Genomic DNA, 16,753 nt, shown 5'->3' on the forward strand with positions numbered 1-16,753 from the left:
CAGTAAGTTCTGGGTTTGCCCCTGGGTTCTTCCTGTCTCTCAGTCTGTTGTTATTCATTTGTGATTGGATTGAAACTCTTACAGAGTACAACTAATAAAACATGATGAAAAATATTTTTCCTCATATTGGATTCTGTCTCGCAGCCTTTTGCTTCACAAAACACATGTATGATAAAAGGAAGTAAAATGTTATAATGAAAAATAAATGTAATAAATATATGTGGTTTTTTTATCTGTCCAAATTCAATTAATTTTTGCCAAATATCTGAAGTTTTGCTGTTTTTTCCCATATGATGCAATCTTCAGTAGCAGTCACAGCAATTTATAGAGTCTTCTATATCCTGCAATATATGCTCTACACATACTCAGAAATGACTGGAATCTGAAAAATGTAAGTGATCAGCCTTTAACAGTTTTTTTTTTTTGTCTGAACAAGCCATGCACATGATGGCATTAGGCCTATCAGAAATAAATGTCTTTGTTACCTTTTTAAGATTGATTTGAAATCACATGTGCTTTCAGATACCATGAGGATAGACTGTTCCAGAGCAAAAGAAAAACAGAAGAGCATCAGTAAGCCCGAGTGCTCGTACTCTGTGTTTAATATAACTTATAGTGACCCAAATCTATGTCTTTTATACCAGGAGTTATTGTGAAACCGGATATCTGACAGCACAAAGGAATTGTTGAAGTTTTTGTGTGTAAGGCTAGTATACAAACAAGAGATCAGAACAAGTACGTGTGACTTTGATATCTGCCAGAAACAAAGCATTAACTTCTGACCCCTTTTAACAGTTGCTGTTGGGGAATGTTTTGTTGTGCATTTTGTGTAAAACATGGTTTTGTCTTAACAGAATACATACAATAACTGAAGATCCAATATTTCAACTACAGGCACATCTGCTGCTCTGTTGCTGAAAGTGAACATTAGCATTCATTCAATTTTAAGTCATCCATACAAAACAAGACAAATTAGAAAGATTAATTTCCATTATGACACGAAAACAGCTGTGTTTGAAAAATGAAGAACCATAGCTGCTGTAATCATCACAGAAGTGAACGCCGCTAAATGTACATTATTGTTGAATTATGATATCAGGCTCGTTTAATTAAGTTTTGAAAAGCTCCTTAATTCTAAAAAGATGACATGACCACTTATTTGCTTTGAAAATTAAGACACTATTTCTTGTCTTTAAATTTTGAAATAACATTTTCATATAAAAGGAAAAAAACAGTCAAGAAATATGACAGCAATTATTATCTTGCTTAGGCTGTAAACAAAGACCTTGAAAAGGAAGAAATTAACATAATTACATGATTCTCTGTCTTTCAGAGTTCAAGTTTGTGTTAGTTTATTGAAGTTTGGTCATTCGCAATAAAACAGCCAGAATAATCATGGTCTCACTACCATGATTATTTTATTATGTGCTTCAGTTTATTGTCGTTTTGCAGGACTAATTTTTACCTGTCACCCAGATGATCTAACATTTGATTCAGAGAACACAACACTGGCATGCAGAAGGATTAATGGTCAACTCAGTGACTGTAAATTTCCAAGACCTTGTATCTGAAAACAAAGAACAGCAAAAAAAATATCATCATGACTGAACTTTTGCCCTGAACAGTTTATTTTGAGTTTCTTTAATTTGATTTGCACCATTCTTTAATTTGATTAGGTAGATTTGTTCCAATGATTGTGATAAGATTTAAAATCAACTACAAACGTTTGATGATTTGAAGTTTTAGATTTTGTCTTATGCAAATTAACTGCATCTCTTTTGACCCTCAGATTGTACGTTCCAGTTATTACTCAACTGCAGAATTTTGCTTTCTATACGAATATCATTTTGGTTTATGAGCTCTTTAAATGGGGTGAGACGAGAGAGAAGTGGGCTTGACTATCGGTGCATAATAGGTGGAGAAAGGTATAAATTGGCAAAGTGGTGAACTGACCCAGAGTCTGTAATTTTTGTTGTCTATCCTGTTCTATCATTAAGAGTGGTGTTGGTGTTGAAGCATTTATCCAGGAGGCAGTCCTGTGTGGAACTCCTGATTGCATGCTTGCTCACTCACGGGAAGCACCCTGGAAAATTTGTTGCCACTTCTGAGCATTTTTTCAAGGCCTTATCAAAGTCATCCTGCAGCCCAGGTGAAAAGTGTACGCCAGACGTCTGAAATGAATCCTGCAGAATCCCCTCTGTCTTTGCTCTGGAACATATTTAGGACATTTTTATGCAGCGTGCATATGAAAAAGGCTAAACTGTAGCAGTCATGATGTAAGAATATTACTGAAACATGGCTGCTGGTTAGAAAAGCTGTCACAGTAATTAACACAGAAATATGGTGCATGTTGACTGAGGAAGCCCAGATTGAGAACATATAGCAGTCTTACTGCAGCTTATTTCACTGTATAGGAGCTGGATTTCACAAGGCTGAACTAATCAATTTTAATCCCTTTGACAATGAATAAGGTCTTTTATAGTAGTGGTTCTGAAAGCTGGAGCTCTAAACCACAACATTTCTGCAAAGCTGGGAAGAAGTATGTTATACTTTAAAAATACACAATGAGGGTTTTTTTTTTTTTTTTTTTTTTTTTACAAATTTGCCTTATACTGCTTTACATGGCCATCATGAAAAAAAAGTTGCTACTACAATTTATATGTAAATAATGGTAGTTGAAACCAAAAGCTTCCACATGCACAGCCTATAACTGATCCAGTTACACCAGTTCTGTCAGAAGGAATGAGCCAGAAGCAAACTATTGAGAAAAGCTTGTGGAAGGAAACTCGAAACATTTGACCAAAGTCTTACAGATCAAATGCAAACACTGATAACATGTGTGTGCATTTCTGATTTTGAACACATGAACAAATACATTTGGCAAATTCTTTCTCTCATTATTATGATATTTGGTCCTAATTATAGTGAAGCATAAGGTCCAGATTAACCACCTCCCTATTAACGTTTGAAACAATTCTCCAGTTCTTTACTGCATGTACAATAGGATTAGAGGACTAAACTCCCCAAGCAACAACAGGTTGCCTGACACGTAGACACAGACGACCAGACATCCTGGGATGTGCTGAGAGGAGGATGACGTCATTGTGCCTGAGTCAGATGAGAGTGGGTTTCCCTGAGTGACTCCTCTGATAAAACAGGCAGATTCTGTTTCCCTGCTGAACAGGTGGATGACAGAAAGTGCTGTTACTTTGACACAGGACATGACAGAGATATTGCACCGATTATCACTCAGAAAGTGCATTTGTAGAATCAAGTAGAATCCGGAAGGGGAAATTAGCTAAAAAAAAAACAAAAAAAAACAGTTACAGTTCATGTAAAACAAAACAAACAAAAAATATAAAATACAGACAACAATTAAAAACTTTTGAAGTTGCACTGATGTGAAGGCAAGTTGACAGATTTCTTCTACTTTTGCTTCTTTTTAGATTTTAGATTATTAAGCAAATGTTAATATCAGACAAAGACACCCAGGGGAAACACCAAAACACAGATTTCATAGCATGTTTTCTTAACATGATTGAGGAAAAACAGATATTCAGACCAATCTGGCCTTATGTTGAAGAAGTAGCCCATCTTTGTTAATTCATAAACTAACTTTGATTAATCACACTCTTTAAATCTGTTTCCCAGATTATAACCAGCCCTGATTACTCCCAGAAGTGAAGAGTCACTAAATTACTTAATAGAAGCTGTCTGAAAACATGAAGCAGACTAACAGATCAAAAGAAGAGGTGATACAGATGAGAAACAAAGCTAGTGCCATCTACCAATTTGAAAAGGGTGACACAGTCATTCCTAAGGCTCCTAGACACTGAATTTTTGAATTTGAACTTGAGCAGTTGTAAGGACCGTTATCCACAAATGGAGAAAACATTAAACTCATCCAGAATTACTTTTAGAGCACAGCGACAAGTAATCTGCAAGGTCACAAAAGAAGAAATGTCACAGAAGATCCCAGAATGACATCTGAAGCATTGTTGGCCTTACTTGCCACAGTAAATGATTCAAAAAAGAAAGAGACAGAAAAGATGGTATTCATGACAGAGTTTAAATGCCAAAAAAACACTGCTGACCAAGATGAACAATAAGGCTAATTTTACATTTAGATTTTTGAAAACACATCACCACCGACAGTCAAACTTGGTAGTGATGCCTTGGGACTGCTTTGACACTTGGATGGTTGAATACAGCTTTTTATCAAACAACGCTGATGGAGAATGTCCAACTATCAGTTTGTGACCTTAAGCTCAAGCTTCACTGGGTTATCCAGCAGGACAAACAACCAAACCACACCAGCAAGCTGACTATTAAATTGCTTAAAATAATAGAAGAAAAATTAAGGTTTCTGAGCGATCTAATCAAAGTCTGTACTGGAATCTGATTGAAATGCTGGGGCATGACCTTTAACAGGCCATTCAGGCTCAAAAACCCTCTAGAATGACGTATTTAAAAACAATTCTGAAAAGAAAAACAGACAAAAATTCCTCCACAACAGTTGTAAAAAGAACCCTGTGATCCTGCTCTGTAGATCTTTTATATAAATTCAGAATCCACAATAAAATGTTCAAACATGTACTGGAAACAGCTCTTCAGTGATGTAATAAAGTGCCCCTAAGCACACTTTCTGGCTCTGAAAAACCAAACTGTTTTGGGGTTTTTACAAACAGGCGAGCAAGTGACCGATTACAGCGGGGTCATTTGTGACTTTCTGCAGTCTTAGATATTATATAACGGAGGTTTTGTTGAAAAACATCAATTGTACCATAAATGGGAGTGTGTTTTGTGGACAAAATGAATCACATAAAACAATATAGTAAAGAGAAAGACTGTTTCAGGAATGTAAGTGGCTCAACAGCCGTTTGCAAGTACATGCTGTTGTACTATTTGCCTCCACTCGTGCTTTTTCCTTTCCCAAGCCCTGATATGGAATTATTAATAGCGCCAGGCAGGAAAGTTCAACCAGAACTGACCCCTCAAGTGTTCAATAGTCTTTCTTTGGGTGCTTGAAGTAAACAATGTAGGTGGTCATTTATTTTAGCTGCAAATTCTAATGCTCGTTTGCATATGATTAATAGATTTGCAAAAGAAAAGTCTGCATCTTAGAAGGAGTTTAATCTTCTCTAAAGGAAACTTGTTTTCTTTCACATACCTCACATACAGTATTATTGTGGTGGATTACTCTGACCTTGTCTTTGAGCTAGGCACATGACAGAGGGGTGGAGAAAGCTTTGTAAAGGGGCATGGCGCTAAGTTTCTCACGGCCAATAAGAACCACTGACCCCCTCATGTAGCACTATAATGTCCAGATCAACTCACTGTTTGATCTAGTCACTGACAGAATTCAGTTTTTAACTTTTTATTTCACTCACTGAAAATAGACAGAAGTTGACGGTGAGGTGCCTCTGGGAACTTTTGGTCTGTCATAGTAGATACAGACCCACAAATTCCTTCTGGCGAATCTGTCAAACATATGTGGAGAATCTTAATTTTTCTTTTTTTCATCCATATTGAAATCTGCTAAGTCATATTCAGTTATGTCTACTTTTTTAATGTGCCTTTAAGAGTTGATCTGCAGATAATCTATCTTTTTTCTACAATTTCATCCAAGGTAAGATGTTCCACAGAGACACTTTGCACCTTCGTTGTTTAACAAACACACGCTGAACTTAATTACTTGGTTAAATACTTGATTTTCAGATGGACATTTATGAAGAATCTTTTGCTTTCCTTTAATGTTATATGAATGTTTTTATTATTATGCAATTCACATGATGGAAACCATGCATTTTATGTCCTTTCCTCACTTTTAATAATCTGGATCATGATTTTGAATGCTTAGTATCAGAACCCTAAGGAGGTAGCAAGAATGAAGCAGCTGTTCCACTATTAAATCATTTTATTAAAATAATAAATTATGGATATTGATTTTCAATGTTTTCAAAGCTGATTTGTCAGATGTCTCTTTGTTTTGTTTATTTTGTTTAGGAACATTTAAACCAATTTTTACCAATACATTAGGCATTTGCTAAGCATTTAGGAGATAAAAAGTGTATGATTTGGAGATAAAAGTTTAAGTTATCCATAAAAAAATCTCCATTTTTTCATATCACTCATTGTTTGAGCTAACCTGGCTTTCCTCTGGTCTGTTTGTTGTCATGTAGCACTCTCAGGCTTCCACTCCCCCTGCTTTATATAGACCTTTAGAGCAAGACATGGGCTTCATGCCTCTGTTTGTGTTATTTCATTTTTCCACCTGGCTTAACTAACTTAACCCTACAGTTCTTGCTGAATTATTGACACTTTTATCCCTGATTGTTAAACTGGGTGGTTGATCTTTGGTAAAGAAGACACAAAACATTGTCTGTAAAGACATTTTAATATTAGAGCCAACCACAAACTTTTAGTTTTAAGCCTTCACAGCATGGAGACATTTGAATCTTTTATTCTTTGTGATTCTCCAGGTTTCAAAGAAAGTAGACAGTGGAGAATCAAAATCCAGACCATCTACATCCTATATTCATCAAAGGTGAGAATACAGAGTGGGAATACCTCTGCTTTGTTTAATCTGATTGACGATATTATTAATGAGATGCTACTTTATTAAAAAACTAATATTTTTGGAAAATGTGTGCACAGGGTTTTAAGAAGCTATGTAAGAGAATAAACTCAAACCTTACTATTACTACAGTAAAATAAGACCCTGTCCCCAAAAGTTCAGGGAATCATTTATAAAAGCTTACCTCTTCATACCTGTTCATTTAAGTCATTGTAACATTGCAGTGCATACAAATCTTCCATTTAATAAAAAAAAAAAAAAACGTTAAAGTCCAATTATACATTACATTGCATTTATTTGGAATGAAGAATAAAAAATATTCTAGTATGTTCACAAATAAGCGATCCATTTTTGCATAACTGAGACCCTTTTTGGCAAGAGAAATGTATTAAGCTACTCCACCATGATCAGAATACAAATAACTGATTGTAAAACTAGAAACAACTTAATATACATAAAATCAGAAAGAAAATACGTTATTTTACTCACCTTAGAGTTCTTATTGACATTGTTTCTTGGAAACAAAACAAAAAGGAGCACAAACCAAGTGATATTCACAGTCTCAAACAAACACAACCACTTAATGTTAAATAATGTTGGCTTCAAGCAATTTAAATGCAAATTTCAAAACATTTACCCAAGTGTATCCTACAAGGTTTCAAGATTCTACCCATAATGAATGACTAAGACAGATACGATGATTTTTATTTATTTTTATTTATTTTTATTTTTTTTCCACTAATGTATCTATAGAACAACACAGGAGGTGCAATTACACCCACACAGCTGCAGCTAAAATCCCATCTCAATAACAAAAGTTATTTTATACATTAAATATTCACAACTTGCTGCACAAGACTGGCTTACCCAATAACTTTTCAGAACACTAAACCAATTCATCAACCAAATCAAGTCCTGCTCGCCTGAAAATCGCTATATTATCACCCACTTTAGTGCTTAGCCCTGAGCTTTGGAGCAGTGTGAAATCAACCTGTTTTCATGGGCTGATCAATGCACTCTCTGCATAGTTCTCCCCCCATGTGTAAACAATACTGTAAGCAGTTTGACTCTTATTCATCACCTCTAAAATTAAACTGTGTGGAGATCAGTGGCTGGGAGTTCAGTGAACTCATGTAGAGAGCAATTCAAAGCAAAATAAGACTAGGAACTGTATCCTTAATCTTAAACTCTTTTATTGACCCAGAGGTATAATTAATTAGACAAAAATTGTGTTTAGATTTGTTTAACACAGCAACCACCAGCAAAGTACCGCTGCTGAAAGAACCTGGTCAGGATAAAATACAACATTATTAGCTGTGTAGTGATTTCCTTTAGAAAGCACCTTTGCAATACAAAAAAGAAGTTTGCATGGCAGCAGCTTACTGTAGTTCTACAATGGGAAAAGCTTTTTCTGGGTTAAGGAAATTGTCAAGATTTCTTAAATGTGAAGTTACTGTATGTTCCTGCTCCTATCCTGCAGTAGACAGATGTCACATTGCCATGAGTTTGTACAAAAGTGAATAAGTTATCATAGAAGTGAAAGGGTAGTCACAAGACCACTTTTAGCTGATTTTTGCCGTTTAATAAATCTTAAACTGGAAATGTTTATATCAATTCTATAGTAGTATAGTATTTATTATTGTGGGTTTTTTTATGTTCCAGGCTGCAATAATTAGTGCCACTAGGATTTCAATATTATATAGGATTTCAATATTATATAGGATTTAAATAGACCACAATTTTATTTTTGCTTCGAGTAAAGATGTCAATGTAACGTCTTATACTTTGGTTTCACTCAGAATTACTGAAACAATTGCATGGAAATGAACTCAGTTTCTAATTCATAGATGAACTAATGTAAATTCAAGTCTTCTCAGGATTAACCCTCAAGTGATTTATTATTTTTAACAAACCCAAACTCCCTCTGTTCCAAGAAAGTACACTAAAAAACAATTTTTTTAAAGTGAACTCATGAAATCATTTTGTTTGTTTTTCTCTTTTCTCTCCCCCGGGGCAGTTTTCTGTAATTAAGGAAAAATGCCAGTTGCCATCGGAGGGCCTCAGGGCTACACACCACCTGAGGGTGGTTGGGGTTGGCTGGTGGTGATTGGGGCCTTTATCTCTATTGGCTTCTCCTATGCAACAGCCAAGTCCATCACTGTCTTCTTCAAGGAAATTGAAGCGATATTCAATGTGACCAGCAGCCAGGTGTCTTGGATCTCCTCCATCATGTTAGCGGTCACCTACGGTGGAGGTGAGCTGCATCCCACATCACAGGCTGTTGATAACACTTGACATTTAGCACATCAGGAAGCTTGACTGAATCAATTCCTAGCTCTTAGCGTGAGTGTGAAAGATTTATTCCTGCAGTGTTTAGTTAAAAATCAATCTTTTTTATTTTATTTTTTTTACTTTTTTTGGTGAAATATAGCCTTTTACAAAAGTCTCTCATACAGGGACAAAGAGGCCCCCAATTCTCACACTCATACAGCAGACCAGATTAATAAATATGTTATTCTGGGAGAGAAACAGAACAATACTGGAGCTCTGCTATTGAAGTGCTTTTGCAATACTATCTCTCTCAGAAGCAGATGAATAGGCTTTCCTTTGTGTAGTCTTTTCCCTTGTGCTTTGAGAGTGGAAGACCACCAGGAAGTTTGACTGTGTTGTTGTACTGATGGTGGGATGAATGAGATGGTGGATGATGTCACAAACTTCTGGACAGTTGGATGGTGATAAGACTCTTTTCATGTGCTCAAACAGAGTGGAGTTCAAAGGAGCTTTCATTGTCCCACATGGTTCTCAAATCAAAACACACTTTTATAAAAAAAAATAAAAAAATCTACATATTTCTTAAAACTTTCACCAGGTTTTGTCAGTATAACACGAGACAGATAATATGTGGAAACCGTTTGCCTCTTATTATACTGTCAGGTTCCAACAAATATGTAAAAATTGTTTGTGTACTCTGTAAAATGGTCAAAAATAAAATATTTTAGAGAAACAGGACACAAAGCCACGTCAAAAATAGTTTCTGCATAATGTTGGATTCCCTTCACAAATTAAATCACATATTTAAAAATACTGCATAAAGACACATAGCGTTTCTTTCTCACAATTAGACATAAATATGACTGAACCTTTCATATTTAAGGAAAGATTCAGTCATATGCTGGAATTTATCAGCATAAATTCCATTATGCTGGAATTTATACAGTATAAATTCCAAAACAATGTTTGTTTGGAATTTATACTGATAAATTCCAGCATAATGTCTTTTTTTCTTTCTTCTGACTCAGAGTTTGTGTTTGCTCCATTTGCATGTGGTAGAATTGCCTTTCGATCTGGTAGACTTGGGGGAAACATTTTGTTTATCCACAATGGACTGCTATAGACTGCAGAAGTTGTGTAGCTGCACCAGGTTTGTGGACTGCCTGACTCCAACACACTTTTTCATCTTTGCCCACAAATTTATATTATCATTTCAAAATACTGATGTTCTTGTCCTTAAAATGCTTTGTAACTTATTTGACTTTACTATTAGAGCCCTTGTCCATTTGAAAGATTTGTTTCGATCTAAGCTGTAGCTTCTTGAGATGTTTCATCAATGTTTGAACATAATGTTTTTTCCTCGTGATGTCATCTATTTTGGGAAGAGCACCAGTCCCTCTGCAGCAAAACATTCACACAATGTGATGCTGCCACAGTCAAGAGCATGGATGTGCTCTTCTCTTTTCTCCACTCTTTCACATGCAACATTAGACATTCTGGCCAAAGATGTCAAATTTTGTTTCATCATGCCAGAGGGCATACTTCCAAAAATGGAGGTCGCTGTTCCTAAGAGCATTTTCAAATTAGTTAATTTATATTGTGTTTAGGATAATGGCTGCTTCCGCTCTGAGGGGCCTTTCAGCCCATATTTTTACTGCAGTAGTTTGCCTATGGATAATGAAACTCTCTTACCACCTTCAGTGACAATCTTCACAAGGTCTTTTGTCTGTGTCATCTGGTTTACGCACATTTTTCCACTCAAACACTTTCAAAGAACCCATCTTCTTCCTGAAAAGACAGGAGCTTTTGAGTATCTGAAAATTGGAAGGACTTGCTTTGTGATGGTTCCCATTTATTCTTTTGATATTTTACCTAATTTAGGAAGCAAAATTAACCATGCTACGTGTTTATTGTATACTAGAAACAACTGAAATGCCTCTTTCAGTATAAGGCTTCACAACCATTGTGTTGAAATCCTTACAGAAATCAATGCTGCTTAGTGTTTGACATCCAGTTACCCTAGCAGGTTGGTGCTAGAGTAATTTCCTATGTGTTGATGTAGGCTTCATGCCTACATTGACACATAGGCAGGAAGTTACTGAGTTATAACATGAGATTGTTTGATTAACCTTAATCCTATACAGGGGTGTATTCAAGCCATTTACCTTTTCAAATAAATAGACTCAAGCTTTTGCGTGGTTAGGTGAAGTGAATTCTTCACATGTTTTTACATATGACCTTCTGTAACCTGCTGTGCCATAGATCCCTACACAAAGGACAACAGGAGGAACCTTAACCTTTTACTCCTACAGTACTAGGATGCTTTGAGTCCACTCATCCCCTTGAGGGAACAGTCTCAATACAAATCAATACCAACTTGTTCTGAAAGATCACCTTTGTCCACTTATGAAGCATCTCTGCTCAATAGAAACTGTGTCATGCAGGATGAGAATGTTCCCCATTGACAGAATATGAGTTTTCAGTGAGTGGAATAGTGAAGGGGAAAATATCTAAAATCCTATAAAATCACAGTTTACAACTCAACTGAATTAATCCATCCATCCTTCCTTCCATCCATCCATTAAATTCTGCTTATTTGAAATAAAGTCACAACTAAAGTCTAAAAGGGAAACTAAGACAACCATTTCCACAGTGACTCTCTCCAGCTCAAGGTTGCAGGATGCTAAAAGTGTCCCCAGGCCAGAAGGAACAAGTAGTCAGAGGTGTCTAGAAGTCACAGATGCCCAAATTAACCCAAAAGAGCCCTTTCAAAGTGGAAGAGCAGTGGCTCTTTTTTAATCTCCTCTAAATGATTTTACACCTTGTCTCTAAGGGTCCAGCTGCCTTGACACAAATCTTGTTGTTCAGTCCTATGTCATATCTTATGATCAAGCTTAAGGTAGAACAGACTAAGAAATTAAGAAGTCTGCTTTTTAGCAGAGCTCTTTATTCAACTTGACACACCAGGGTATTATTCTCATTGCTGCATATGAGACCTCAGCTCCATCCTTCAGTCTTGATCAAGACTCAAAGATACTGGAAGTCCTGTTTAAGGCAGAGCGTCACCCCTGAACTCAGAGAGTAGCCCACTTTTTCTTGGTAGATTGTTAGCTTCTATCATATTCTTACAATTCAAGAATATCAGTATTATTACATATACCTTCTTTTCATACTGCACATCCTTCCTCCTTAGCCTTGATTGGGTGTGGTAACAGCCCCATTTGATTTTACTCAAATGTGTACATAATCAAGTGTTAGTTCATATCCCCTTAATCTTTGCAAGGCTGGAGGGATCTGATGCCTATTTCCAGGGGTCAATAGGTGAGATGTTAATGGTATCCTAGACAGGTCGCTAGCCTGTCAGAAGGGAATGATTAGATGTAAGAATAATAATTCATGCAAATATTCACATGAATGGTTAAGCTCTGCATTGTATTATAACCCAAAATAAGACAAGGAAATGTTTTATAGATCTGTATATTCATCTGGACATTCTCAGCACATCAACAGGAGTAGTTCAATAATGGTGTAGTGTTGCGTATCTCTGTACTCCTTTAATTTTTGATACATCACATTCATAATATTCTACCATGGTTTCTATCTGACCTTTATACCCTAAGCAACCCTCTCTGCAAAGTGGAAGGAAGGAACTCATTGTTTGCGTGGAGATGGCCTGCATTACAATTTAAAAGCCCTTTGTCTTGCGCCATGCTGGCAAATGAGTTTGGACAACCTCTAAACAAAAACTGTCAGTTTCCATTTAGCTTCATTGGGGACTGCAGGGATTTGGCAGGGAGGCAGAAGTGTCTTCCATGTGGATCCTCATACTCATTTAGGCTCATTGTTATATGTGCTAGATGGAGATGGTGTTTTGCTTTCTGAACTCTGCATGCATTTTAGTCATTTGTCTGCAAGTCATAGAAAAGTCATACATTTTTCCCGTGAATTCAGTATGGATTTTGATGAGGTGATCCACACATTTCCTATTCAGCCAGTCTTTCAGTAATAAGGGTGACAGGTGCCAAAAATGCCAAAAGGGCACACAAAAAAAAATATTTTATCTTCCTTTTGCAGATCAGTGATCACTGATACTCTCATACACACATTTCCAGAACACACACTTTAACATCCAACTTGTCTGAAGAGTTTAATATTTTAAAATAAATCCAAGTCAATTAAAAAAAAGAATACAGTGTCATTTTGTATTAAGAATCAAACACATTTTTTCAATACAATGTTTGTAGTTTTTATGACGGATCACATTACCGATGACATAAAAACACATTTACTGCAGTGCAGCACTGACACAAATGATTGAGGAAACTGTTAGAATTTGCTGAGCCACTGATGTAACACTAGAGCCCCCTTGTGGTGAATGTAAAATGTACATATGATCTGAGTTTCAAAATCCTGTAAGTCTTTGTGACTAGTTTTGTGTTTTTAAAATAATATTTCCAGGCCCTATCAGCAGCATCCTGGTGAACAAATATGGGAGTCGTCCTGTCATGATGTTTGGAGGATTCCTGTCTGGAACTGGATTCGTTGCTGCTTCTTTCTGCAACTCCGTTGAGGCGCTATATTTTTGTGTGGGTGTAATGGGAGGTTTGTGGTTTTTTTCTTTTACTATTTTTATATTTTCATATTTGGTCATGTGGAAATCAAGTGTTCACATACTTGACATTTTTTTTTTCTTTTGGTAATATTTTTTTAGGTTTGGGATTGTCTTTTAACCTCAACCCAGCCCTCACTATGATTGGAAAATACTTCTTTAAGAGACGGCCTGTAGCTAACGGGATTGCCATGGCTGGTAGCCCTGTCTTTCTCTCTACGCTGGCTCCTCTTAACACCTGGCTCTATGACCAATTTGGTTGGAGAGGAAGTTTTCTAATCCTGGGCGGCCTTCTTCTTAATTGCTGTGTGGCTGGCTCCCTCATGCGACCAATAGGACCAAAACCCAAACCTGCAGAAAAGACCACTGAAAGGAAGAGTATTTTGCAGACCATTAACAGCTTCCTGGACCTCACTTTATTTAAACACAGGGGATTTTTACTCTACATTATGGGCAATGTTGTCATGTTGTTTGGTTTATTTGCTCCACTGGTGTTTCTTTCCAATTATGCAAAGAGTAAAGAAATCCCTAAAGAGAAGGCAGCGTTTCTTCTCTCTGTGTTGGCTTTTGTTGACATGGTTGCACGGCCCTCAATGGGCATTGTAGCCAACACTAAGTGGATTCGGCCGAGGATACAGTACTTCTTTGCGATTTCTGTCTTGTATAATGGCGTGTGTCATGTTCTTGCTCCATTATCAGTAGACTACAAAGGCTTTGTAATTTATGCCATCTTTTTTGGATTTGCCTTTGGCTGGCTGAGCTCAGTGCTGTTTGAGACCTTGATGGATTTGGTTGGGGCCCAGCGCTTTTCAAGTGCTGTTGGGCTGGTCACTATTATGGAGTGCGCGCCGGTTTTGTTAGGGCCCCCGTTACTTGGTGAGTACAGATATCACTAAAAAAATATACTTTTCATTTTTATTCAATTTCTCAAACAGAAAGCTATCAGACAAAATAATAAATTATGACCTATTTTGTCTTCACAGGAAAGTTCAAAGACATCTACCATGATTACAAGTACACGTACCAGGGCTGTGGGATTGTTCTCATCATCTCCAGTGTCTTCCTGTTTGTAGGCATGGGAATTAACTATCGACTGCTGGACAAGGAGAAAAAAGAAGAGGAGAGAAAGGCCAGGATGGGAGTTAGACAACCAAATGCCAGCAGGGATAACTCTGCCAAAGAGGTTGGAGAGGTTAGGAACAGTGAGGACACTGTTTAGTGCTCTATTACATCCCTGCTTGCATTTTATAACACAATCTAATGTTGTTCAAAGTTATTTTTCTGTGAATAACTTCACATCAACATGTCTCTGTTTCATTATATGCTGCTTTCAAACAATGCCGGTGATATCACAGACCTTTTATTAGAACCCTTTAAGCTGTATTAAACTGTCAACATAAAATACCTCGTATGCATTATTCACTGTTTGCTTGTCCTACAAGATGACATTTATCTTTAGTCAGGGGTTTTTAAGAATGTTTTTCACTTTGCATAACTATATGCCAGTTGTATTTTAATATGTACCAGGATCACAGCAAAGCCTTATATTTTAAAATAAGTTTTCTTGTTTATTTTTTGGAGTGCACCACACAGTCTATTTTTGTAGATTAGTAAGTCATTTCTCCACCCCTCAAGCGTTGTTCGTTCCTATAAGATATTCATTCAGTATTTGATTTATCTTGTAACCATGTTTGTAATATAATTGTTCAGCCAATTAGGATTTTTTTTGGAAGTTAATACAATCTTGAAGCACTGCTATGTTTGCTAACATAATAGGAATATGTGGCACCATCTGCAGTTTGTTGTATTTTCTGTATATATGGAAGTTACCTAAGAAAAAAAATAAAAATTTATCAAAACTGTCCACTTCATTCATTGTGTTTCATAACCCACATACAATAATACATCTGCCCATTAAAGATGCATTAAGTCACATTTCCTCTAATAAAAAGAGCATATGAGAGAAGATTATTATGCCCATCCATTCATTCTTTATGTAGCCCTTAGGGTGGTGGGTAGCTGGTGCCAATGTCCAGCATTCATTTAGTAAGAGACAATGCACACCCTGGAAACTCCACCACTCCATCACAGGGCAACACAAAGTCATATAGGATATAATGCAGATTCACACTTGAGGACAATTAGAATTCTTGCTTAAAATTGCTTCAGAATTATGCATTCATTACAAAAAACAGAACAAAATAAATCACAATCTCTATTTGGAATATGATAAAATATTAAAATCGTCAAGTAACTTTAAATATTAGTGCAAGACTTAAGTCACTTGTTGAAATTTTACTTTAGACTTTGTAGAATATGAAATAAGATCAAATAAATCTTGCCACAGTTATCACCAGCCAATGCCAGGATATATTTGATTCTTTTGTTACCATATGCTTAATTAATTTGTCAAAACATTCGACGTTGTCCGATAATGGATGCCTCTTACCAGCTTTCCCCAGCGCCAATAACGTCCGTGACGCAGAAGTCTGTCACGCGCTTGCAGAACGGGCGGTTAGAAACCGTTAGAGGCTAGCGTTTGAGCAGGTAAGATAACTGTAAATGTTATGCAGTTATAAACTTTCATGACATCTGTTTAGAAACAATGACCTACTCTGGTGACTATTTTGGCTACTTCTTAGTGAGAAATGTATTCACTCTAACCTCCATTAGCAAGCACTCTAATAATATCAAGTGAAGTCCATAACGATCCTAAAAACCGAATTCAAGCTAACCTCTGAACTAATGCAGTATTTCGGTCGTCTCTGTCTTCCAAAAGTGTATATATTTTCACATTTTATATATATTTTTTTATATATAAGAATATATATAAAAACGTTGTTGTCTTATTTTGTGCTGTTTCTCTCAGTTCAGGATGGACAGAGATCGAGGTTTTAGGTTCAAACTTTTGGTGCCTCCCAGAATAAGCCACAGCCATATAAATGCTGTCCGTCCTCAAGGAACAGTAGGGAACCATCTTCTAAATTCAGAGCAGCAGGTAGCCTCTTCATTAAAACAGGTACATTTTCTGGAAATATTGGTTGGAAATCAATTGCAAAATAACCAGATGAAACTTCAACACTGATAAACTACATACAAAAGCTTTTATTCACAACAAAGACCAAGTACTCTGTATAAGACTATAATAAACAACTTTTCAGAGAAAGAGTAGTTTTGGCCATAATATTTCTTGAAACTGCCATCACAAGTCATTGTATTGTAGGTTTCAAGTAAAAAGAAAAAAAAAAAAAAAAAAAAAAACCAAAATTAATTTTTGGTGAAAAAAAAATAAAAAA

At 36.3% G+C, this 16,753-nt stretch overlaps 2 protein-coding genes across 3 annotated transcripts in view; both read left to right on the forward strand.

Moving 5' to 3' along the window:
- Nucleotides 1-5,304: 5,304 nt before the first annotated feature.
- Nucleotides 5,305-15,320, forward strand: LOC106937914 (monocarboxylate transporter 1-like). 2 transcript variants are annotated; one of them, XM_015019657.1, is made up of 6 exons: nt 5,305-5,629; nt 6,483-6,547; nt 8,595-8,831; nt 13,307-13,450; nt 13,560-14,333; nt 14,441-15,320. In XM_015019657.1, the coding sequence occupies exons 3-6, from the start codon at nt 8,615-8,617 to the stop codon at nt 14,674-14,676; spliced, it is 1,371 nt and encodes a 456-aa protein (XP_014875143.1). In that variant the 5' UTR covers nt 5,305-5,629; nt 6,483-6,547; nt 8,595-8,614; the 3' UTR covers nt 14,677-15,320. The 2 variants fall into 2 exon arrangements, with proteins under 2 accessions (XP_014875143.1, XP_014875145.1); XM_015019659.1 differs by lacking the exon at nt 6,483-6,547.
- A 594-nt stretch (nt 15,321-15,914) lies between these two features.
- Nucleotides 15,915-16,753, forward strand: part of sycp1 (synaptonemal complex protein 1) — a 12,658-nt gene continuing 11,819 nt past the window's right edge. Inside the window, exons 1-2 of the mRNA XM_015019654.1 lie at nt 15,915-16,004; nt 16,327-16,476. Coding sequence (XP_014875140.1) covers nt 16,333-16,476 — 144 coding nt within the window. The 5' untranslated portion in view covers nt 15,915-16,004; nt 16,327-16,332. The remainder of the gene's footprint in view (nt 16,005-16,326; nt 16,477-16,753) is intronic.

Source organism: Poecilia latipinna, unplaced genomic scaffold (assembly GCF_001443285.1).
Source record: "Poecilia latipinna isolate Pla-1442-1.1 unplaced genomic scaffold, P_latipinna-1.0 Scaffold2466, whole genome shotgun sequence".
Taxonomy (NCBI): Eukaryota; Metazoa; Chordata; class Actinopteri; order Cyprinodontiformes; family Poeciliidae; genus Poecilia; species Poecilia latipinna.

What these genes read in the sequence shown, in the direction of transcription:
- LOC106937914 (XM_015019657.1), top strand. Translation starts at nt 8,615, where the DNA reads ATGCCAGTTGCCATCGGAGGGCCTCAGGGCTACACACCACCTGAGGGT. An exon ending in TTGTGTGGGTGTAATGGGAG is followed by an intron (nt 13,451 to 13,559) that starts GTTTGTGGTTTT and finishes ATATTTTTTTAG; the next exon opens with GTTTGGGATTGTCTTTTAAC. An exon ending in GTTAGGGCCCCCGTTACTTG is followed by an intron (nt 14,334 to 14,440) that starts GTGAGTACAGAT and finishes TTGTCTTCACAG; the next exon opens with GAAAGTTCAAAGACATCTAC.